The sequence below is a fragment of the Mus musculus genome, chromosome 6 (assembly GCF_000001635.26).
Source record: "Mus musculus strain C57BL/6J chromosome 6, GRCm38.p6 C57BL/6J".
NCBI classification, from domain to species: domain Eukaryota; kingdom Metazoa; phylum Chordata; class Mammalia; order Rodentia; family Muridae; genus Mus; species Mus musculus.
In genome coordinates, this window is record NC_000072.6 from 108,106,323 (window position 1) to 108,130,825 (window position 24,503).

The following is a 24,503-nucleotide window of genomic DNA, read 5'->3' on the forward strand; positions in this document are numbered from 1 at the left end:
TAGTGAATTTCAGATGGACCTAAGCTACAGACCCCTCAAAAACAAAACGAGGGCTGGTACAATGATTCTGAGACTAAGGGTGCCTGCCACCAAACCTGAGGACTTGAGTTTCATTCCTGGGACCCACAGTGGTGGAACAAGACAGCTTCCTATGAGTTGTCTTCCAACCTTTGCCCAAGCACAAGTACACATGTGCTCACATACTTTCTAAAAGTAAAAACGGTAATAGGAGCAACCCAGTGTTGACTGGTCACTTGACATTGTTACTTGACACTGTGAGCAACTAACATAAAGATGAACTTTGGGAAAAACAGCTCAGGGACTCAGGACTCTGGAAACCTGGGTGGATGCTAGCAACAACAATCTTGAGTTGAAAGCCTTTACTCTGAACAAAGTGCTTTCCTGGCTTTGGAAGCACCTGCTCACCAAGGCAATGCCCTTGACTTTGTATCATGTATTGTGGCCAGAAGTAGCAAGGGTATAACAGGGTTCCTGGCAGAATGGCCTTGCTCTAGAGAATAAAAACTGCTACAAACTACCCACATATCAAAGTTATCAACTAGCCTCTTTCTAGAGAGCAAAACGCAGGAGCATTACAAAATGATGGGTTTGGAGAAAGGCACAAAAATGATGGGTTTAGAGAAAGGCACAAAGGAGCGAATGTGAAAGAGAGTCCCAGTAAAGAATGAAAAAGTGAAGTCTGAGTCGGGAGGTACTAGTTTATTTGACATAGTACATGATTCAAAGCATCTGATATCGCAAAATCAACCAGATTTCTCGTATCTCTCTGGTGTAATATATCACACACCCTGAATGGAGTCTATTCAAGGTCCTGGTTCTTTTTCTCCCATGTGGTACCAATATAAGCTTATCCCCAACTGGCTTACAAATAAATGAGACTCAGACTATGGATATTTTATTTGGCTTTGACAATTACTGGGGGTAGCCCCTAATCTACTTTTCTAACTGCTGGCCTGGTTGCCTCACAGCGGTGTTCCCAGATACTTGGGAGTTTCCTCTGGACAAAGGCTTATGGTCCATCTTCTTCATGGCAGCTCCTCCTATCCTCTTCTTCCTGCTTCTCTCCTTGATCTCTCCTCTCTCTCTCCATACCCAACCACACTCAAAACCCACCTACCTCTAATCCCTCCAGTAATTGGCTGTAGCCAATTTTATTTAACCAATAGTTTTAAATTAAGGAACAAGGTTTGCACAACAAAATCTTGTAAATGTGAGAATTCACTCACAGGCCTAGACCTTCAGGTACCAGATTTAGCATTACAATACAATTCATACCATCTGACAAAACCTCAACACCCAAAGACCTAGAATTAAATGGTTTCCCTAATTAGTACATATTTCACATTCTTTGAAGGCTTGGGGGCAAAGGGGAAACAAGGCTTCAAACTGTCCCTCTGAGCCAAAGGCACTTAATGTCAAAAGAAAAAGGACAGTAGAGTCACTCCACAGGCATTCCTGTGTGTTCAGAACTCCAAACTTAAGTGTCCCCTCGCTGTCCCAATGGGATTTGTCACAACAATGTAAAAGACACTGATTTCCTTGAAAGAACAAAGTGCAGTATGAATATAAAAGACTCAAACCCCACCCTTTTCTGAAAATAATATGTAAGATAACTCTCGCCTTATATGATTAGTATTACTCAAGATTCACACATGGCAAAAAAATAGCTAAAAAATAATCTGTCATAAATTCTCACTATGCAATCACAATACACTCTGCTAGTTCGAATAGAATCTGCTAGTTCAAATAGAGTTGGAGAGAGCCTCAAAGATCACGTTGACCATCCCTCATTTCATGAGGAGACAGAGGTCAAGGCAGACAAGGTGCTGGACTCCAGGGTCTGACCCTGTGGCAGAGTCTGGCCAGGACTTCCTGGTTCTCGGCTCTCTCCTCTTCAAAAGGCTTTCAAAGTAAAACATGGCGATGATCCCCAAAGATACACCACACAATAAAGCACACGTGCTGACACTCGCCAGCCATTTGGTCACGCGAGACAGTTCCTTTGGCCACTGGGTGGACATGGAATCCTCCGTAGATGGGAATACTTTACATGAGATCAGTTCAGATTTCCAGGGGAGGCCAGCTGCGAGTAAGAAACGCCTTCTTGAATCTGGAAAAGCTCCTCTTGGCTGTCAGTCTGCGGTGGGCAGGTGGTCGGCTGCACATCGGAATCCCAGGTTGGATGCAGAGCTATCTGGTGTGTTCTGGCTTCGAGCTGCACAGCGGTACCTATAGCAATAGGACTATAACAGATAACATGCCGTAAGAGATCCTGGAACCCTTGGCTTAGGGCTTACGTTAGTTACAGCTTCACAAAAATACCTGGTACAGAGAACTCAGAGCTACCTGAAGGAAGAGCTGCTCCTGAAATGCCTTCTTAAGATATTCTGTGTGCTGTACGCTTGGCAAAAGACAGCAGAGCATATTCAAAGAGTCAGCCAGCCAGTATCTTTTACCTTAGAAGTAGCACCTACATATGACAGAAAGGCCACCACCACTTATAACACCCCCCAAAATATCAGTAACCTTCCATGGTTATCCATGTGATTGTCTAGTCAGCAGGCTACCATAAAGTAAGAATCATGTTTGTGTATGTATGTGTGTGTGTGTGTGCATGCAGTATCATCTAACCTATATAATCATATGCTAAAAAAAAGACTAAAAGACCCATGAGATTATAACATGCACACACTCACAATCATTATCCTTTAATGCACAGCTTCTAATTTTTGGCATATTATATCAATTTTTAACATTATAAGAAGAGATATAGCTGGGCAGTGGTGGCACACACCTTTAATCCCAGCACTTGGGAGGCAGAGGCAGGTGGATTTCTGAGTTCGAGATCAGCCTGGTCTACAGAGGGAGTTCCAGGACAGCCAGGGCTGCACAGAGAAACCCTGTCTCAAAGGAAAAAAAAAAAAAAAAAAGAACAGATATAAATGGCAACAAAAAGATTAATAACAGAACCAAATATCATGGGATAATAGACATACTGGCAAAAAAAAGTTATCATAGGAACTTAAAATATATGAAAAGCTGTTGGAAAATCACTTTCTTCCCAATACCTCAGAATTTTAAATCACAGTAATAATAACACTATACGTTAGGGTTTGGATTACTTCATTCTAATTGTGAAAGAGCAGAGAATAAATGCTCACACAAAATGGGCATTGCTTTCCTAGGACATATTCAGCATGGTATCAGGCACTTTTCTCTGCTATTTTGATTGTAAACGCCCAGGCAAGTGGAACAAGTTACAGAAGGTGACACAAGTGTTAAAGGAAGCAGGATTCCACTCTGAACAAACTGTAGTGTGCTTCCTTTCTTAGCAAGTCTAGACTTCTGGTGCAAAGGGTACCGTCCATTTCATGTCTTCTTCTACCACTAACACACAGCCTGCTCACACACATCCACACAAACATACAGGACACGTATCTGTGGACTACTAGCACAGCATCTTAAACCTGCAAGATTCCAAAATAACCATGCATGGAACTCTTGCGAAGGTCATTCTCCAGGTCAAAAATAGCATGAAATAAGAACAGACTAGTCATCCTGGAAGCCATGAGCGTCAGCCAAGATTTAGCCCATTGAACCCACTGCTGCCAGCTGGTAAAAGACACTTCAAAAAGAATCATGGACAAGTTGGGAACTCACACACAAGAGATAATTTGTGGGAAGGGAAAAAAAATAGGTCAGCATGCAAGACATTTTTTTTAAATTCCTATTATTTCTTTTCTTTCACAAAAAGTCAGATGCTTCTAATCTCCATAAAAATTATCTTTGAGGCTGACATGGAAATTCTCTGGTGCATTTTCCCCACGGGGAAAAAAAAAGGAAGGCATAATGCTCTATCTTCTATAGATAATAAAACAATAGCAACCAGTTCTCCGTGTGGAGAGTGAGGGACAGAATGTACTCCCAATCTCAGGTCGACAGACAGAAGATGAAGCTTGAATGTGCTTGAAATAATAAGGTGATGCCTCCGCATCTGTGTGATTGGCATCAACAGAAGCTTCCCAATGTCTGGCAGGAACTGTGTGAGGAGACAGGAGAATCCTCAGCACAGGCACCAGACTGCTGAGAAATGACAGGACGCCTCTAGGAAACCACACACATGCAGTGAATTCCACACTGCAGCCAAGGTCAAGCTCAAGGAGGGTGGGGGTGGGGGCACACTGAATACTCTGGCAGTCTTATCCCGAGAAGGGGCCACACACGATGAAAACAACCAAGCACCCATCTCCTGACTGTATACACCAGGAGAACATGCCCAGGTCTAGGCGTGGTCCTGGCCTGGCTTCTTGGAGGCCACAGACAGATGAGAAAACAATGAGTATGCATCAAAAATTTACCAACAGCCTTGAGCTAAGTTAGTCATTAGGGTCACTTGCAGTGTGTCAATGTCTCTAGGAAGGCCTAGGTGACACACATGGTTCTCAGAATGAACTTGTGATGATTAACGCTGTCAATTTGATAGGATCTAGAATCACCAAAGAATAACATTTGCCCAGGCCTGTGAGGGATTATTTTGATCAGGTTAACAAATGTGGGAAGACCCAACCTAAATACCAGTGGAATCGGTCCCTATGTTACAGCTGTAGACTACATAAAAAGAAGAAAGCTAGCTGGACCCCAGCACTTGTTCCTCTCTGATTCCTGACTATGGATACAATGTGACTGGCTACCTTAAGCTATAAGCATTATGACTTCCATGTCATGATAGACTACCATGGCACTGTTAGCCAAAATAAACATTTTCTTTCATAAGCTGCTTTTAAGTTATTTATTCTGTTTGTGTGCTGCATACTCCAGTTATCCAATGACACTCATCAGTCCTGGAATATACTTCCTTCCACCCACCAATCTTCTCACTGGCCCTTAGGTTGCCTTAACCAAGGTATTTTATCACAGCAACAAGATAAGTAACTAATACTCTGGGAACAGACAGACATATAGACAAACAGAAAGAGAAAGCGAGAGAAGAAGAAGAAGAGAGAAAAAGGGGAGGAGAGAGAGGAGGAGGGGGGAGAGACAGACAAACAGACTGAAGAGGTTGTCCAAATACCCCTCCTAGGCTATACCCAGACATCCAGACATCTGCTTCCATGGTGCTTCTGTGGTCCTCAGGGTACATTTCTAACAAGCTTCCCATCCCTCATCAACCCCTGGGGGACACTTTGAATAGCAGCAATTTATTTATTTATTTATTTATTTATTTATTTATTTTGAGATTAAACTTCAAATCTTCTTTTTACTAGATACTGTCTTTGTTTAAATTTCAAATTTTATCTCCTTTCCTACTTAGCAATTTGTAAAGGAGGATGGCAGGCAGATTACGGGGCTAAAGAGTGGTACCAGAAGCACAAAAAGGGCAAAAATTAGGCAAAACAACAGCAGAATCTACATAGCCTGATCACATCATGGCAAGGTTCTACTAAATATATGAGTGCTTGTAGTATGGCAGCTGCAATTTCAGGCATGAGGAATGCAATCAGAGCAGACAGACAAGGAACCTGTTATCAGAGGGCTGCCACTTAAAGGGAGGAGTCAGACTGCAAACTGGCTGGAGCATTCAACACTGCTCCCAGCAGTGGTCAGCTCTGAAGAAAGGAAAAGTGGGGAGGGACAACTGTAAGCAACAGTGGCTGCTGTTTAGAGGGTGGTTTGGAAAAGACTCTCTGAGAAGGAGTTGAGATGCCCAAAGAACTGGAAAACTGGAATTCCAGAGAAAATTAGCCAAAGATGGTTAATGTAAAAAGCAAGCTATGTGAGCAGAGAAATAACCAGAATCACACCACCATGTCCACTGTCTGAGGAGGTTGGGCTCAGAACAAGTGAAAGTTGTAATAAACATTTTGCTAATCTTTTGACCAGCAAGGAAAAAAACCCCAATCTCAGTGGTTATTTAACCTTAGGCAGAGCCTTCCAGAATCTGTCCTCACTGATAAAATAAAGCCGGCCATAAAAGTGCATAAGAACACTCGTCTTGGCCTGGAGACTGGGCTCACTGTTCGACACGTGCCTACCACGAGCAAGCAATCCTCAGCACGGCAAAAATGGAAACACCAAAACAAAGCCCTCCCAAAGAAACCAACAAACCAGTCTGCAGAGCAAGCAGTACAAATGCTTTCCTTTGGGGACACACACTCTGTCACTGAGCCTTGTCCTCACAGAAACGAGCATCACTGTCCCGCTTAGATCAGGCCTCTGAGATTCTGAGTTGTCTGCAGGGAAGATGACACACACCTCTTCCAGCTCCAGCTGTGGGTACACGTGAGCTACCTGGATGGCAGGAGCAGGTTACATGCTGGCTGAAGCACAGCTGGAGGACAGCGCTGAGGCTAAGGCACGGGACTGCCGTGCTCCTTGCATGGATTATTCTGTATGCTACAGGAGCCAGGCTGCAGCAGCGCTGGTGACCTTTTAGTGCCTGCTCAGAACAGTGTTGAAAGGATTCTGCATCTATGACACAAGACACTAGAAAACGACTGGTGATATACAAAGTGTTATTATGACCATAATTGAAAATCTGGAGTATAACACAAAATAATTCAATTTTGAAAAATACTTTATTAAAGTATATGAAACTCATGGCAGAATACCATCTAATACTTTTCTCCAAGACATAAGATATCTGATTTTTCATTGCCATCTTTCTCATTTTATTTCTTTTCTGAATTTTATGCAATGAAATTGTTTTGTTTGTATACCAAAACACTTTCAAGAAAATCAGCAACCACTAAAGGTTTTACTACTGGGTCACAGCAGTGCCTGAGGCCTTCCATTAACCAAATAACTATGAAAATCTGAATCCAAAAAAGAAAGCCTCACCATACACGTGGTGAGGGGATGGGCACATCACTTGGTGGTAAAGCACTTCCCCAAGCGGTAGGGTGCATGTGCTCTTGCCCGTACACACACACACACACACACACACACACACACACACACACACAAGCATGCTGAGAGCTCAGGCCCAGCACTTGCAAAGAGTCAATTCATGCTACTATCATTCTACTTACACACATCCATTCACTCAGAAAATATGTATTAATAAGTAGTTCTCTTAAACTTCAATAATGGGTCACTAATGAGACACAATTAAAGAGCAAATGTCCTGGTTATGAATGTTCTGGTTGTTCTTTATAGATTTCTACTTCTATTTTCAGCATGAAAAGTGGTTCTTAAAGGAAGTTAGGTCTTTGGGTGGCTGGAAAATGGGTCATTCTATTAATTAAGAACGGGAGTAGAAGGAGGGACCTGTTTCAGCCTGATTTCATCAAAATGGCTAATTACTCTGTAAAAGTGACCTCAGTATCTGTGCTAAGGATGTGCTCTTAGCTCAGGAACCAATCCAGTTAAGATAATGACCTACCACCCTGGAGGCTTCAACTCAAGTGGGACAGAAATATGGTTTCCATGAGAGGAAAACTGTTTCTCAGATAAAGGGCATTTTTAAGGCAGTTGTATCTCATAGGAAATCAGTCTCAGGAAGCCGGTACCAGAACCTAGGACGTACCATTGCTCTTTCAAATGACACTAGACCAAGTCCTTTGTCATTCTGGTAGAAGGGTAGCACTGATACTGAGAACTGGAATGAAGATCCTACATTGGAATGTTAGGTATCAACCAAACAACACCAAGAACCAAAGTCTATACTTGAGTACTTAGTATGTGAACTGTTCCCTCAACTCAACATATACTGACTCTGTGCATTCTTCCAATAACCCTATGAGAAAGATATAAATAGCATGTGCATTACACACATGAGGAAAACCCAAGGCCAAGAGACATGAATGGTGTGCCTAAGGCCACATCATGTGAGCGGCAGATCAGGGAATGGTAGCCTATGCTCTTAACTGGTTGCTGTACTACCTCAAAACCTCTTTCGTGTCTCCATCTCCTTCCTGTAACTTAGTCACACTGTTAAAAACTAGGAATGAGGGGTCTGGAGAGATGGCTCAGCAGTTATAAGCACTTATTCCCAGAGAACCCAGGTTTGATTCCAAGAACCCACATGGTGGCTCACAACTACTAGTAACTCTAGTGCCAGGGGATCCAATGATCTCTTCTTGCCTCCATGGCACTGAGAATACAAGTGGTATGCAGACATCCATGTAGGTACAACACCATACTACACACACACATAAACACACATACATACCCACAAGATTTTCTTAATTAACAAAATCACTCTCTTTTAAAAAACTAGACATAATTATTAGAGTTTACTTTAACAATGCAAAATGACCTTGATTTATGACCAAAAGTATATTACCTTCTAGTCAGAGAATTTTACATATTAATATAGGGCTGGAGAGATGGCTCAGTGGTTAAGGATATTGGTTGCTTTTCTAAAGGCCCTGGGTTCAATTTCCAGAACCTACATGGTAGCTCATAACTCTCTATAACTCTAATGGTATTCAACACACAAGTTTTACACAGACATATGTAGATAAATTACTCAACATATAAAATAAAAACAAATATTTTAAAAATTAATTTATAACATTCTTTATGTTTCTATTTATTTATTTAGATTTTTTTCGATACAGGGTTTCTCTGTGTAGCCCTGGCTGTCCTGGAACTCACTCTGTAGACAAGGCTGGCCTCAAAATCAGAAATCTGCCTGCCTCTGCCTCCCAAGAGCTGGGATTAAAGGCATGCGCCACCACATTCTTTATATTTTAAAAATTAATTATAATATTCATTCTTCTTACTTATTTTTGGAATTGCCATTTTCTCTGGAAAAATTCTAATTTCATCCAGTTTTGTCCTTCTACTGTTCACAAGATGTACTCTACAGGTTGACTAGGAAAAGTTAATCATTAACATGGCTCTACATCAGCCACTCATTTTAAAATAGGGTCACAGATAACAAGCCTAAGGAGAGCAAAATAAAGTGATACAAACACCTTAATCCAAAAAGACAAAGAATAAAAAAGAACAGATAAAGCAAAGGAAAAAAAACAAAACCTCCAGAGACCTAATTCAAGCCCAATAATATTAATAATTTCATTAAACATAATTGGTTTAACTAATGAATGAAAAAACAGAGATTGAAATAATAAATTCAAAAATTCATATAAAAGATTTGATTATTTAAAAGACAGAATTACCAGAGTGTACCCAAGTAGAAACAGATAATCTACAAAGCCAAGCATCTATTAAACAAGAAAATTTTATCTCCATATGATTTGAGTATATCCCTGAAAGCTCTGACAGGGGTGAGGCCTACCCTTAAGTTGTTTAGAGGTGAGGGCTGTGGGGAAGGTGATTGGGATTAGAGAAAGTCATTTGGGTGGAGTCACTATGCTTGAATCTTATTGACTTTATACAAAGAGTAAGAACAATCATTATGAATGTGCACACACAAAACACTACACACACACACACACACACACACACACACACACACACACACACCATCACTTCCCATATGATGCCTTAGAAAATCTCTGGACCCAGCATGAATATAAGCACCATATGATGTTCCTCAACTTTGGAGCCTTAAAAACATAAGCCAAAAAAGTCTACTATTTTTAAGATTTATTTTATTTTTACTTATATGTGTACACTGTAGCTATCTTCAGACACAGACCAGAAAAGTACATAGAACCCCATTACAGATGGTTGTGAGCCATCATGTGGTTGCTGGGAATTGAACTTAGGTCCTCTGGAAGAGCAGTCAGTGCTCTTAATCACTAAGCCATCTCTCCAGCCCAAGTCTCTCTCTCTCTCTTTTTTTTAAAAAAAGTAATTGTTTTGGGTTTTCATTATAGTAATGAAAAAGTGGGCTAAATGCACAAGTCTAGGTCCAAATGTCTTTAAGAGGGAATTCTACCAAGCACTTCAGAAAGAAATGACGTTAATTTTACATGAACTCTTCTTTAATATTAAATATTTTTTAAAAACACCTTAAGATTCAAGACTACTTTGCAGTTAAATTTATGAACACAGCAACATACCAAAAGCACACAAAAATTACTAGGAACAACAAAAAGGTTCTACTTATCATTAACTATATGTAAAAGTTCTCAACATTCTAGAAAACTGAGTCTAAACTTTATAACACAGACAGCATATCATGACTCAGTGAAACAGTCAGCGAGAGCGCAGTGATGGCTCAGAGGTGAGACATGGTCAAGCTGGACATGGTCTGGTGCTAATGTGAGAGTCTGGGGTCCACAGGGCTTCAAACTTAGTCTTGGCTACATAGTGAGACACTGAGTCAAGAATAAATACATAAACAAACTAACAAACAAAACCAGGCAAATGGAAATCAATCATTGTACGTTATCATATTATACTGTATTAACTGACTAAAAAGGAAAAGAACACTGTTTCAACAGATGTACAAAAAGCATGTAGCAAAATCTATTTCATTGATGTTTAAAAACTTTGAATATCCTTAATGTGGTATGAAATATAACAACTACAGTAGCTCAATACTTAATTTCAAAAAATTGTTTATTTCCTATGGGACATGAGGGGCTGGGCATGATGGCACAGACCTTTAATCTCAGCACTAAGAAGGCAGAGGTGTGTGGATCCTTGTGACTTCAAGGACAGCCTGATCTATGTTGTATGTTCCAGACAAGCCAGAGATATACAGTGAGACCCCATCTCAAAGAGAGAGAGAGAGAGAGAGAGAGAGAGAGAGAGAGAGAGAGAGAGAGAGAAGAAGAAGAAGAAGAAGAAGAAGAAGAAGAAGAAGAAGAAGAAGAAGAAGAAGAAGAAGAAGAAGAAGAAGGAGAAGAAGAAGGAGGAGGAGGAGGAAGAGGAGGAGGAGGGGGAGGAGGAGGAGGAGGGAAGGAAGGAGGGAGGGATAGAGGGAGGGAGGCAGGCAGGTAGGTAGGTAGGTAGGTAGGTAGGTAGGTAGGTAGGTAGGCAGGCAGGCAAGCAAACAAACTGACAAACAGCATGAGACATGAGCCCTGTAAGGTAGATCATGTCTGTACTCCCATTTATGGGGGTTTCAGGCAGAAAGAATGCTTTGCTTGGGGAGGTGGAGACTAGCTTGCCTAGCATACCAAGCCCCTTACTCAAAATTTTTAATTAATTAATTAATTAGGACTCCATAAAGTTAAACTTATCTACATCTTATATTAATGCAGCTATGTTCTCCTTTAAAAAAAAATCAGTTTTTTAAGACAAGGTCCCAGCTGGCTAGCCCCGTCTGACTTTGAACTCACAGAGCTCCATCTGCCTCTGTCTCCTGAAGGATGATGGATGATGTTGAAGGTGTGTGCCGCCATGCCCAGTTTAATGTACGTTTGAAACAAGAATTGAGTTGAACTGAATGAACGTCCTCCCTCCTGAATCACATGGCCAAGGATTCTGAACTAAGAAACTTGTAGAAAACACACACCTACAAACTCACCCGTGTATGTCTGCTAGAGTTTCTTCAGGCCATTACCAAACTTTGCTGTGTGTTTTCAATACTTGCAGAGCTTTAAAACATCCTGCTATCCAGGCTATACAGCAGAAAGATCTAACCAGATAGTGGCAGACGTGAAAAGCCAGGCATTATCTCGTACATATGATGATTCTGAAGTAAGATAAAGTTTGAGGGCCACTGAATTAGGACAGAGTTAAAGTTCGCTAATGTCTCTACTACAAATTAGTAACTTAATTGTAGTAACCACTGTAGATGGTTTGAAATCTCTAGGACTGAGTCAGTTACCAAGCAAAGATCCTTGGTAATAATAAACTGCAAAATGCTTCTTAGTACAGAGCCAGAAGACAGATGCTGAGTGCTCAAGGCACAGAAAATGCATGACTCAAACAGACAAAAAAGAAAGGTCAGGTTCTATTTCCAAATTCCTTATGAAGGTTACTTGTGAGGCGCCGATCACTCAGCCTAACCAAGAATTGCCAGGTTGGACTCTGAAATCACAGCTCACGGAGCAAAAATGCACGTTTACACCTGACACACTTGGGTGCTTCCATTTTGGTAAACCACAAACTACCCTCCATTTATAACTTTAGCTTGAATCTCAACAGAGAACTCAGAAATAGACAGACATTTGAAATTAAGGGTGTGGTCCTAGACTTGAGCATGGAAGAGGCAGATGGCCCAACCTGTTTCACAGGCCAACAGGAAGAAGTCTCTCGACAGTGCAAGAGACAGCAGCTAATCTGCTCCACAGGACGCAGTTCACAGCCGTTTCTCCTCTTACGGTCCCCTGGGCCACTTTTCCTCATTTGGGGCAGTATGTTACAATGAGTTTGTGACCCACAAGAACAGCTCGACAGAGTTGGACTGACCTTATGGCACATGTAGGATCCACCCTTCTTCACTCGGTCTTTCCCAGAAGTGGGACCCTTCTGTGGATGAAGAGAAAAATCATTTGTTAGTCTGGACAACATGAATGCTCCTCACAGAATGGAAAGGAGTCCAATTTGACAGAAGCAGTCATCCCGTGGCTACCCAGACTCTCCATGTGTCTCTGTCCTGGACACTGTACATGTTCTCACACCCTTCTGAATACCCATGACCCTAAATGTCCAACTACCAACTTTCTACAATCTACCTCAAGTTCCTGCCTCTGATGGACCTGGAGGGCATCATCCTGAGTGAGGTAACCCAATCACAAAGGAACTCTCACAATATGTACTCACTGAGAAGTGGATATTAGCCCAGAAACTTAGGATACCCAAGATATAAGATACAATTTGCTAAACACATTAAACTCAAGAGAACGAAGACCAAAGTGTGGACACTTTGCCCCTTCTTAGAATAGGAAACAAAACACCCATGGAAGGAGTTACAGAGACAAAATTTGGAAGTGTGACGAAAGGATGGACCATCTAGTGATTGCCATATCCAGAGATCCATGCCATGATCAGCTTCCAAACGCTGACACCATTGCATACACTAGCAAGATTTTGCTGAAAGGACCCAGATATAGCTGTCTCTTGTGAGACTATGCCAGGGCCTAGCAAACACAGAAGTGGATGCTCACAGTCAGCTATTGAATGGACCACAGGGCCCCCAATGGAGGAACTAGAGAAAGCACCCAAGGAACTAAAGGGAACTGCAACCCTATAGGTGGAACAACAATATGAACTAAGCAGTACCCCGGAGCTCTTGTCTCTAGCTGCATATATGTATCAAAAGATTGCCTAGTCGGCCATCACTGCAAAGAGAGGCCCATTGGACTTGCAAACTTTATATGCCCCAGTACAGGGGAACGCCAGGGCCAAAAAGGGGGAGTGGGTGGGTAGGGGATTGGGGGGCTGGGTATGGGGGACTTTTGGTTTAGCATTGGAAATGTAAATGAGCTAAATACCTAATAAAAATGGAAAAAAAAAGTTCCTGCCTCTGCATGAAGACAGTGATGACAGAAAGCTATCTACCTTTAATCTCCCAATTGTATTTTTTTGCGTACATGCCATAAACTGCATGGCAGCAACTCCTGCCTCACCGCCCTGATATTCAGATTTACCCTTATTATTACTGAACTTATTCATTCAGATAGCAAGGGTGAGCTGTATTGTTGCTGGCTAATAATTGACTGTGCATCACCCAGGATTCCCTTACACAGTTTCAGAACCATGTAACTGTCAATGTAATTCAGAAACAAAACAGTTTTCTTTAAAAATAAAATACTTTAGATTTAGTGCCGTTTGGAACAAGGCATTGTTGTAAGTATCTTGTATTACACCATCAATAACCCCTTTGGAGAAAGGAAAAGTGAAGAGTGAAGACTCAGAGCCAGGCTTTGCTCCAGGACCAGTGCTCTGAAGCTCTCGGCCTTCATTCCCCTTAGAAACCAGAAAGGCAGGGAGTTGGAGAGAGCTTAATGCTGGCAAGAAGGAACAGTAAAGAGAACAAAGACACAGGCAGAGCAGCCAAAAGGTATGTCTGTTTCTTCTAGAAAGAAGTTCTGATAAAAGGGCAATGGAGATAAAAATCCTGGCGCTTCAGCTGCCAAGATAAAAGTCTCAACATCAAGTGTGTTCTCCAAAAGGCATATAAGAAGCGCCAAGAAACTCCCATAAGCCAGAGCTGGGGAGTGGGGGTGGGAACGATTTGTTTTTCCTTTGTTGTTCAAAAGGGAAACTAATCACACAGCCATCTGCTCTGTTTACTGAAAATAAGAGACGCCCGGGCACAATCCTCCTCCTGGCTTCATTTTCCCATTTCTAGCTAAAAACATATTTGTCAAAGACTATTGATTAAAAGACGAAAGGTAAAAGGACTATGCCCACCACACTCTCAAAGAGGGGCAGTACACTATCATGCTAGTCTTGTCACAGTGGATAGAAGGGCAGGTATCTTTCAAGGTATTTTATACACTCAGTTCCTGACTCTACATAATTCCTTTGCAAGTTCAGGGTATACCTATGACCCTAAAACACTTAGACACATTGATAATATTACTGTTATAATTGGCATGCTGAAAATGTAAAGTCTACCAGTGAAAATAAAGGCTCGAATCACAGCTTTCTCTTCAGGAACATCTAGAACTAGACCAGAATTACTGGGTGAGTTTATCAATGTACAAAAGGAAGGCACTTGGGGCTAGAGAGACAGCTCAGCTGTTAAAAGCATTGGTGACTCTTCCAGAGGACCCAGGTTCAATTCACAGCACCCACAAGGCAGCTCACAACTGGAACCTCAGTCTCAGGGGACTAGAGGCCTTCTTCTGGCCTCTGTGGGTACTACAATCTCATGCTACACCAACATATGCAAGCAAGCATTCATACACATAAAAGAAGATGGGAAAAGAGGAGGAATTCACTGCAAGCATGTATAATTACACGTCTACCCTATAAGATGACCACATCGCTTACGACTCTTTTTTGCTTGGAAATCCCTGCATGTGCTGCTTTTGGAGGTTGTCCACATTCTGTCAGTCCAGAGGTTCATGCCAATTCGGTTCTCAACACAACTATCACAGTATGTGCTAGAATATAAGACTAATTTTGTTTTGTCAAAATACATGTAAGAAGTGGGTCATTCACCAATGGGAAGATGTTAACACTAATGTTCCCTCTCTGCTACTCCAATGACATAAAGTTGCAGTTGAAAACTGTGTCACTCTTCACGGCAGTGCAGCACTAACAGCCACTGCAGGCTAATCCAGCTGCAGCAGCCAACACAGCCCTGGACCTAGAACCTGCTCAGCTACTTGCTATATATGAGACTGGTTTTGCTATGAAAATGCTTACCACTTTGCCAAAAGGGCAGGAAAATTACTAAGAGGACAAAGTGTCTAAAATAGTGACCCTAAAAACTCACATTCAACAGAGCCTTAAAAAGGTACTAATTTGGGTGGGTGAGATGATTCAGGTGTTATAGGGCTTGTCACAAGTGTTATGAGCTAATTTCTATCCACAAGACCTATACATGAAAGAAGGAGAGAACTAACTCATGCAAGTTGACTTCTGACTTCCTGATACAAACTGGCACACAGATGTGTGTGCACACAAACACACAGATGCCCACACATAAACATACAAACAAAAGAAATAAATGGGTTAGTGGTGATGTCGTTCTATCTTTAAGCGATTAGAGCCTATTGCTGAAGACACTACTCATTTTGGGTCAGTACATAGAGAAATCAATCTCAAACTGACCAGTAAACTCTCTCCTAGATGGCTAGCCTACACAGTAACAGAAACATCACAGAAACATCACTACCTAGTGCAGAACCCTGAATGCTACAATATTGACATGCTGGCAAGATGTGCCCATTCGTCCAACAGTGGAGTGATGGTTACAGGAGTAACCAGCTGCGTTCTGATTGGATATGAACCCAGCTCCACAGGAAGAATTTTATACTTGGTCAAAACTCCATTACTGAGAAATCCATGGCCTTAAGGGAAGCCTATTGATTTTGTTTTGCTAAGTGGCTATACTGTCACACTGCCTTCTAAATATTTATGCTTACACATATGGATTTGTGTTGTTCTCATCTTTGGTCAGAGAAGATTCTTATGTAAGACTCATAACTGGTCAAAGTTCATAGGACGAATAACTCTATGGATGTGTCATCTATATCAGCTTGCCAACATCCAAGGCTCAAGAAATGCCATAGAAGAGGGGTGGAAAGAAGTAAGAGCTAGCAAATGAGTAGGAGAGCTGACTTCTGGGAAGGACATGGTTGTTGCAAGTATCTGCTCAGTTTCACAGGATCAAATCAGTCAAAATTCCATAACAGATCAAGGAAGAGTTCTCAAGACCCACCTCTCCTCAAAGAATTAAAAGTATTACTTAAAACTTCTACCTTTTCTAGGCACATACTAAAGGTTTTAGGTAAAAATCACATAGCGCTTGGAAATATATTATTTTATGATTATATATTATAATAATAAAGTCTAATATATTTTTAGAATAATATAAAGGTATTTGATTATACTAGACTGTATAATTATTAAAATGGAGAAGCTTTACAATGTGCTGCCTCAGCTCTACTCAACTGTATTCCCAGAATTCTATTCCTTCTGGCTTTTGGTTAAGGGGAGCTATGAGAGACATTTCCTGGGAGGCCTGGAGGACAAAAGAGCAAGAAGGATTGTAGTGTTTTCATGATCTGAACACTGATAGAAGAAGACCAAGCTGATCTACAGCTGCTGCTACCTCCCTTGGACCATCCATCCATCCATCCATCCTTTAGCCTGACTCCAGAGCACGTGTGCTCTAGGCTCAGGGATGAAGGGCACTTGTCCTGTCTATAGGAATCCACATTTTCAGAGCTGGAAGCAGTGACAGATTGGCAGTTTCAGTCTGCCTTCATGAACTTCAGGTGATGGTCCTATGTGGCAGATTCTCTCTGCTCTTCTCAACTAGGTGTGCATCTTTCTTTTCCAACTGTGTTATCCTCCGAGGATCTCATGGACCCACACTACACTAAGAAAATCACTAGTTCATAATACAGTATGTTGTATGACAGAATCAAATTTTAAATTTAAAATAGGATTATAGCCACTCAGTATGATAAAAAGAAACTTAGTAAAAAATTTATCTTACACATGTAGAGGTACACACAGACACACATTCACTATTGGTTAGTCCCACCTCTGAATGAACCATATTGACAGAGTTAATAGCCTGAGCTGTGGATCTCTGTTTTCATTTATATCTGAACATTTTCAAAACAGAAAACTTGAAATGCCACCAAGCGGAGTCATTAAACAAGTATTTGTAATATTGCTTGAAGAAGAAAGAAAACAGAGGTTAAGTGGCAGGAGTATGAGGCTCTAAAACTGCTAATCATGAGCTCCTTCTCAAACTCTTTTCGTAAAAAACGGAGGAACAGATTCAGTGCAGTACGAACTAAAACTCTCCGGCTTAATAAGGAGCTCCTGCATACAATCAGATATAGTTCATTAGGAATCTTAAATGTATTTTTCATTGTGTTTTTCTTAGTGCAGTGTGGATCCCTGAGATCGCTGAGAACATAGCTGGAAAAGAAAGATGCACACCTAGCCGGGGAAAGAAAGGGAATCTGGCACTTAGAATCATCTTGTTATAAACAAGCCAGTACTGCAGAGCACAATGCAGTCAACGCAGAAAATAATTATGAGTTTCTAGAGAGTACCCACAATCTTCCAAAAAACCCCTCACCCATAACTCAATAAGCAACCCTAATGAAACTCACTAGGATGGACAGATGGAGACACACACACACACACACACACACACACACACACACACACAAACACACACACACAGGACTAGTTATGGGGCTATGGGAATCAGAATGATTGGGATCAGGATAAGAAGGCAATGAGGTGAAAAAGATAATTCTAGATGTGGATGAAAATATTATAATACTATAATTATTATATAAACTACTATTGTGTATAATTGATGCATCCTAATAAAAACATTGCAAAACAAAGTACAAATAATTAAAAAAATAAATGAATGAGACTCTAAGAAAAAGATCTGCCATGACACTGAAAATGTCACATGTACAAATATGGAGCGTGTGGGAGCACTCCAGTGGTGCTCAAATCCTGGCCTACAGCCCCAAAGCCATTGCAGAGTGTGGGCAGTGCAGGGAAGATCAGGCAGTTTACAACCACTGCAGACTTCTCTTTTCGATCATAATGGAAATCAAGGCCTAAGAGAAAGGGGAGAAGCAGTGGAGATCACGATACAAGTTGTTTGAAATTAGAAAATGTCTTTGATATCAGCCACACCATACCATGTACACATATTTACGATATGAGCTTTTTTGCCTCTAAGAAACTAAAAAGAGGGATTATGAAACTATTCAAAATGTCAAGGACTCCTTTAAATGGCCTCATAGATCTCTCCGTGAAGTATCTGCTCAGCTAACCCAGAGAGCTGCCTAGAAGCCCTGCGTTCTTCCTACTCACAGATAGCACTTCTCATCAGCCGCCCAGGAACACTTACTCTCTCTGCCTAACACGTCTACTCCCAGCTATTCATTAAACTCAAGATTCACCTCAAATGTTAGCTTAGGATGAAAACCAAGGGTTCAATCAAACTAGGTTCAAATCCTGCTCCTGACACTGAATGAGCCTTTGAGATAGTTATGCCACCCCTCTATGCCCCCAGGTTCCTCCTTTGAAAAACAGAAATAATAACCATCCCAGCTTCTCTGGACAGATGTAGGGACTGAAGGAGATAATGTGTAGAACACATTAAACAAATGACAGGAGATCTGTGTCATGCTGATGTTACTTCATATTATTAATTTATAACTAACTCAGATTTCCCAAAGGTACTCATGAACTTAATAGCCCTGGTAGTGCATAACTTCACATTCAAATCCACAGAGAACATTTGATCTAGTTTGTCTAATGCTCAATTCCCAAGTAGAGTTGTCCAAGTCCTAATAAAATTCATGGTATGTTAATAATACTTGTAGACTGAAGACAGGCTGTTTTATACTCTAATAAAATTACCATAGCTAAAGTACCATCACAAAGTACAGTCTGACTCAACAATGGCATCAGACTTGGTTGAATTGATCTTTTTATCACTAAAATGAAAACAGAAACCTGTGGGTCAAAGATAGCAGAATTAATGTCACTTCAATATACATTGAAAAAAATCCAAAAATATTCCCCTTCTTCCTAAGGTCTTTCTGCTAGCCTAATTCAAATCATATCCCAACACCAGAGAGAAAAACTGAAATTCATAATTTTCTATTGGACAAGGGAAGCTATTCTTTGCTTTTAAAAATATTTAAACAGCAGTTTTGTGACTATCTCAAAATATCTCCCAATCCTGGGAGATGATCTGAATTCCTCCCTCTCTTTCATCCTTACATCCAAGTAGTCCAATTAGCTTTACCTCCAAAGGAGAGTTCTAATGAATGGCAGCTCATCATCTCCATGGCAACCTCTCTGATTCAAACTACCATCATTTGTCAGCAGAACCAACTATAATAGCCTCCTAACAGGCCTTTATAGCTTTCAAAATGGTACCTGGTGGGAGCCCAATAACATCTGTAGAATAGGTAAAAGGCTGGCATTATGAAAAAAAAAGCGAGACAAAATAGAATGCATAATATATAATTCCATTTATCTAAAACTGAAATCAATTCCACAGAATCTGTGCTTTCTAGAAAGAGGATCACAAATTTCTGAGGCATGAGACACAGAGGTTACAAGGTGACACAAGATGACTCCTATAGTCACTATTCTGATTGGGATTATTTCATGGACAATTATCAAACTGAACTAAAATGAATACTTCAAATATATGTGGCTTGTTGCATATAAATATCAATTATACCAAGGTAATCTGGGGAGTACTTGCTTGTTTATTTGCTTGTTTTGAGCCTGGGTCGCACCAGGGGAGACCTGGCTGGCCTGGAAGTCCCTATCTAGGCCAGGATGCCTCACGTTCATAGAGATCTGGCTACCTCTGTGTTTCAAGTGCTGGGAGGTATGAATGTCCAGCCACAATTGGGGTTTTTGAGTGGGGAAAAAAAACATATAATGATGAAAGTCAGCGTAAGCTGTAAGGCAGTAGAAGACTAAGCCGTTTTCAGGAAAACGCAAAATCTGAAGCAATTACTGAAGAGGTCTCTTCAAACACACGGACAACAGGCTTCTGGGCCTCCTACACATCACTGGGGACAAGAAGGAACAAGCACGGAGACAGCCAGGTCCACTGTGACCTGATAGTGAAGCTGACTGCAGAGCACAGAGGCTCAGCAGAGGATTTGTTTCTACTTTTATATGTTTGGAATTTTCTATAAACAAAAACACTTTTAAAGTCAAAGAACACAAGTGTTTAAACTAAAATAAATGAAAAGAAAGACTATGTCTTCTAGGACCCCAAATATTGGTCATCAAAGACTTCCTTCGAACTTTAAATGCAGAGGAATGCAGATTAAAGGGAGAGATTTTATTCTCTACAACCTTGAGAAGTGAACTCGGTTGAGTGCTAAGAATTGGGAGTTAAGTTGCCCTTGCCCTGGTTAACTGTGTGCTGGGTTCCCTGGCACACTTGACTTCTAGGCAAGCCTTCCAGCTGGCAGATGACATGGACTCCATAGGCAAGGTTCCAGCAGCCCAGGGCAACAAAAACATCATCCATGCCTGCATACTAACACAGCAATAGGGGCATCATGGGTGTGACTAAGACAGGTTCTGCTCACCGTTCCTACAAGTTTCTTCAGCCACTTCTGCCATCTTCTATTATTAGGCAAAGTACCACTACTGTAAGCCAGGATATTGCAGCATCCTGAGAGCGGGAGTGATGGGTGCTGATCATCAAATCTGCCGCTCCCCAACCCCCTTTAAAGAAAGGCACTCTGCTTTCAAACATCCCATAATGTAAAACATTGTTCTACATCACAATTACTGCCTTTTTATGCCATCTGATTCCCAAAGATGAACCTGAAAACAGGAAGTATTATTTTAAGGATAAGGAAATTGGAAGCCTGAGAGTAATGACATGTTTGCCTTGTCCTAGGCTCACAGCTATTGAGCAGAGAGGGCTGTGCAGTCATAGAGTCCACGCCATCAGAACACCATGGACCCTCAAACTGACCTTGCCTCTAAGCAATCAACCATCTTCGAGATGTCACAGAATCTCTTCCCAAGGTACAAAATAAGATGTCCCAATAATTCTTTTATGCTCAGTATTCACGTGAAAGGGAATTTTAAGAGTAAGTACATAAAAGCACTACTGAGAATAAAGCTTTTTGAATTAGGTGAAATGTTATTTATTCCCTAGGAAAGAATCAATGAAAAGTGTACCCTAGCTGGGCATGGTGGTAAATGCCTTTAATCTCAGCACTTGGGAGGCAGAGGCAAGAAAGAAAGAAAGAAAGAAAGAAAGAAAGAAAGAAAGAAAGAAAGGAAAGGAAAGGAAAGGAAAGGAAAGGAAAGGAAAGGAAAGAAAAGAAAAGAAAAGAAAAGAAAAGAAAAGAAAAGAAAAGAAGGAAAGAAAGAAGGAAAGGGGGAAAGGGGGAAGGGGGAAGGAGGAAAGGAGGAGAGAGAACAAGAGAGAAAGAAGTTTAATTATTGCATTAAAAGAGGAAGGGGAAGGTGATGGCAGAGGAAGGTCAAAGGTAGAGGGAAGTTCAAATTAGGAGCACAGCCTATGTGAGAAACACAAACCAAATGAACAGCTTCCCAGGTTCTCATTAGAGAAGCACAGACTCCTGCAGTGGCGAATTCAAGCAGTGCCCCCTGCTTTTGAGGTGAAGGAGAAGAGCCATTTCCTTCGTTCTGTTTGTTCTACTCATGCTAGGTCAAAAGGGAAGAGAATCCTTGAAACTTCATCCAAGTTGCTCACACCAGGATGGATGGCACTCCATTGTCTAAAAACCTACAATTTTTGCTTCTGGGATCATGCATAAAATATGGTATTAAACACACTAATTCTACTCACAGAATAAGGAGCATGCAAGTAAACCTAGAGGCTGATACTTATCACATACACACTATATGTAAGTACTGCCTTATGTCTTACATCTGTAAAACGGCCAGTCACTGTAATAAGTTCAATTATTATCATTATTATAAGGTAACCTTATAATGTATCGTTTAAATAAATGTTTAAAAAACAAAGGCTTTATTAACTATTAACAATCATGCCAGCACAGGCATGTGCAGACCCTCAGTCATTTGCCCCATTTTTTTTCAAATAAAGAATTAAGGACGAGACAAGGTGAGAAGCCTACCAAGGTCAGAGGCAGGTCGGGGTCAGGGTTCAAGCCCAGGCCGTCAGGTGGTCTGTGTGGGCTACCTCATATAGCATCGTATTTTTGCCACAAATGACTCAGCTGTTCCAGCTGAGGCACATACGCCTTCCTTTCCAGAGTCTTTTCAGGAAAAGGCCTACAACTCATGAAGAACCATGAGTGACTGGGTCACTGATTTTAAAGGACACTGATTAGCTTCACCTGTCCCACATCCCCACTGGGTTTTTTTTTGGGGGGGGGGGGTGAGTGAGAAAGGCTCACTATATTCCAGGCTAGCCTCAAACATTTTATATATGAAAAACTAGAGAAAGTGGTTATGGGAATGAATGAATACACAGGGGCCGGGGAAGTCATCTGACTGCCCTATTTCAGGCTAGTGTCTGGAATGGGGACTTCGTCTTATAAGACTAAGATCTTAATTTTTGGGCTCTCGGCTAACACCAGGACATCAGAACTCCTGAGCTAAGATCACTGGTGTTGGAGAACTGCTGTAGTAAAATAGCACGTGCTTCCTGCCAGGAGAAAACATGTCTACATGTATACACATTGATGTCAGAAGCGGCATCAGATCCAGGTGTGATGACCCACGTCTGTAATAACAGCAGAGACAGGGCAGGAAGCTTTCAAGTGCCGGACCAGCCTGTAACACAGCAAGTTTATGGCCACATGGGGATATATAATACGACTCCCTCCCCATCAGCAAACAAAAAAAAAAAAAAAAAAAAAAAAAAAAAAAAAGAAAGAAAAAAGCAAGGAAAAGGAAAGGGAGAAGTGAAAGGGAGAGGAGAGAAAAAAGAGGAAAAGGAAGAAGAGGCAGCTACAAGAAACAGAAAAAAAAAAAAGACATACTAGCATTTGCCACCTCATTCTACCTGTATTTCTGGTAGCATAACGCAGGCCCCCTGTCAGCAAGGGCTTTGCTCTGTTCAGCACTTCACCATGAGCGTTCACATCTGAGACTGGGGATGTCAATAGACATGTACTGACTCCATGGCAACCACTCTACACTTAAATATCTGTGGAGTAACTGTCCGCCAGTGATTTGGGATTTGGCAAACAAGGGGAGTAAAGCTCAGAAACAAACCAACAAACAAAAGATGGAAAGGATCACTTTAAAATCTTACTTCTGCACAAAGTCAATTTGGTCTTAAACACACTGCAAAGTAGCCAGAGACATCTGCAGGATGAGCTAGACAGAAGTCAGGGCAGTACTGCAAGGACCTGAACCTGGGACCACAGAGCTCTGACCCTCACTCTTGATCTTGAGGTCCTTCATCTGTTAAGTTCAAGTGCTTCAGAGAGGCCTCGGAGGCCCTGCCTCCACTTCCATTCCATGGGAGCTATGCTCTTAGACGGTGCCTTTACCATACCACACTCTCACTGTCTCCAGAGAAACCGTGTATCCATTCTTCCAAAGATGCCAGAAAAGCAACTACAATCTTCTTTTAAATGCCTCATTCAATGGTTTCAACGCAACTCTGGTAAATGAGCGGTAATTTTAAAAATTAAGGATATGAAGAGTCTAAGTGCTAAAAACCAGTCAGCCTAAATACAGAGGCATTTTCCAGCCATTGCTGAAAGAAAACAAGTCACATGGATATCTGTACCAAGGCAACTGCTTTTCCATTGTCTAACGAAAGCAGTACACTGTTCTGTGACAGTGTCTCCTAAGGTATAGGTGCTCCTTCATGCTCAGAAAGCTGGGCTGATCCTGTACATCCAGGTGTACCCAATCCTAATAGATTTGCACTAACATGTATAGAAATGAGTTTCTGTCATTGTAAACAATACATACATCCTTTTCTAAAAGATTTATCTGATTTATATGAGTACACTGTACCTGTCTTCAGACATACCAGAAGAGGGCATCAGATCCAATTACAGATGGTTGTGAGCCACCATGTGGTTGCTGGGAATTGAATTCAAGACCTTGGGAAGAGCAGTCAGTGCTCCTAACCACTGAGCCATCTCTCCAGCCCATGATGCATACATCTTAAAGAAAGGTGACTTCCAGTTGAACCCAAATGAACCATGGAAATCACAGGGTACCAGCTACACTGACTTAACAACCTGCTCCAAAGTCCATCACTTCTACTTCTCAGAATAAGACTGTGAAAGCCCTGGTCCTGCAAGCCAGGTCAGATAGGGTTCTAAGCATCCCTTAAAGTGGAAATGATGAACCATTCCATTTTCCTAGGGACTCAACACATTCTCATGCAACCCCAGTGCTCTGCCTGATACTTCATCAACAACTTAAGGGAGAATATAACAATTAGCTTATACCAAATGGCATTTTAACTTCGACATTATTTTCAAAGAACTACT

At 41.3% G+C, this 24,503-nt stretch overlaps 1 protein-coding gene across 1 annotated transcript in view; it reads right to left on the reverse strand.

The window, feature by feature from the left end:
- Positions 1-698: 698 nt before the first annotated feature.
- Sumf1 (sulfatase modifying factor 1) overlaps positions 699-24,503 on the reverse strand; it is a 78,571-nt gene continuing 54,766 nt past the window's right edge. Inside the window, exons 8-9 of the mRNA NM_145937.3 lie at positions 12,298-12,357; positions 699-2,264 (exon numbers count right to left, since the gene is read on the reverse strand). Coding sequence (NP_666049.2) covers positions 2,154-2,264; positions 12,298-12,357 — 171 coding nt within the window. The 3' untranslated portion in view covers positions 699-2,153. The remainder of the gene's footprint in view (positions 2,265-12,297; positions 12,358-24,503) is intronic.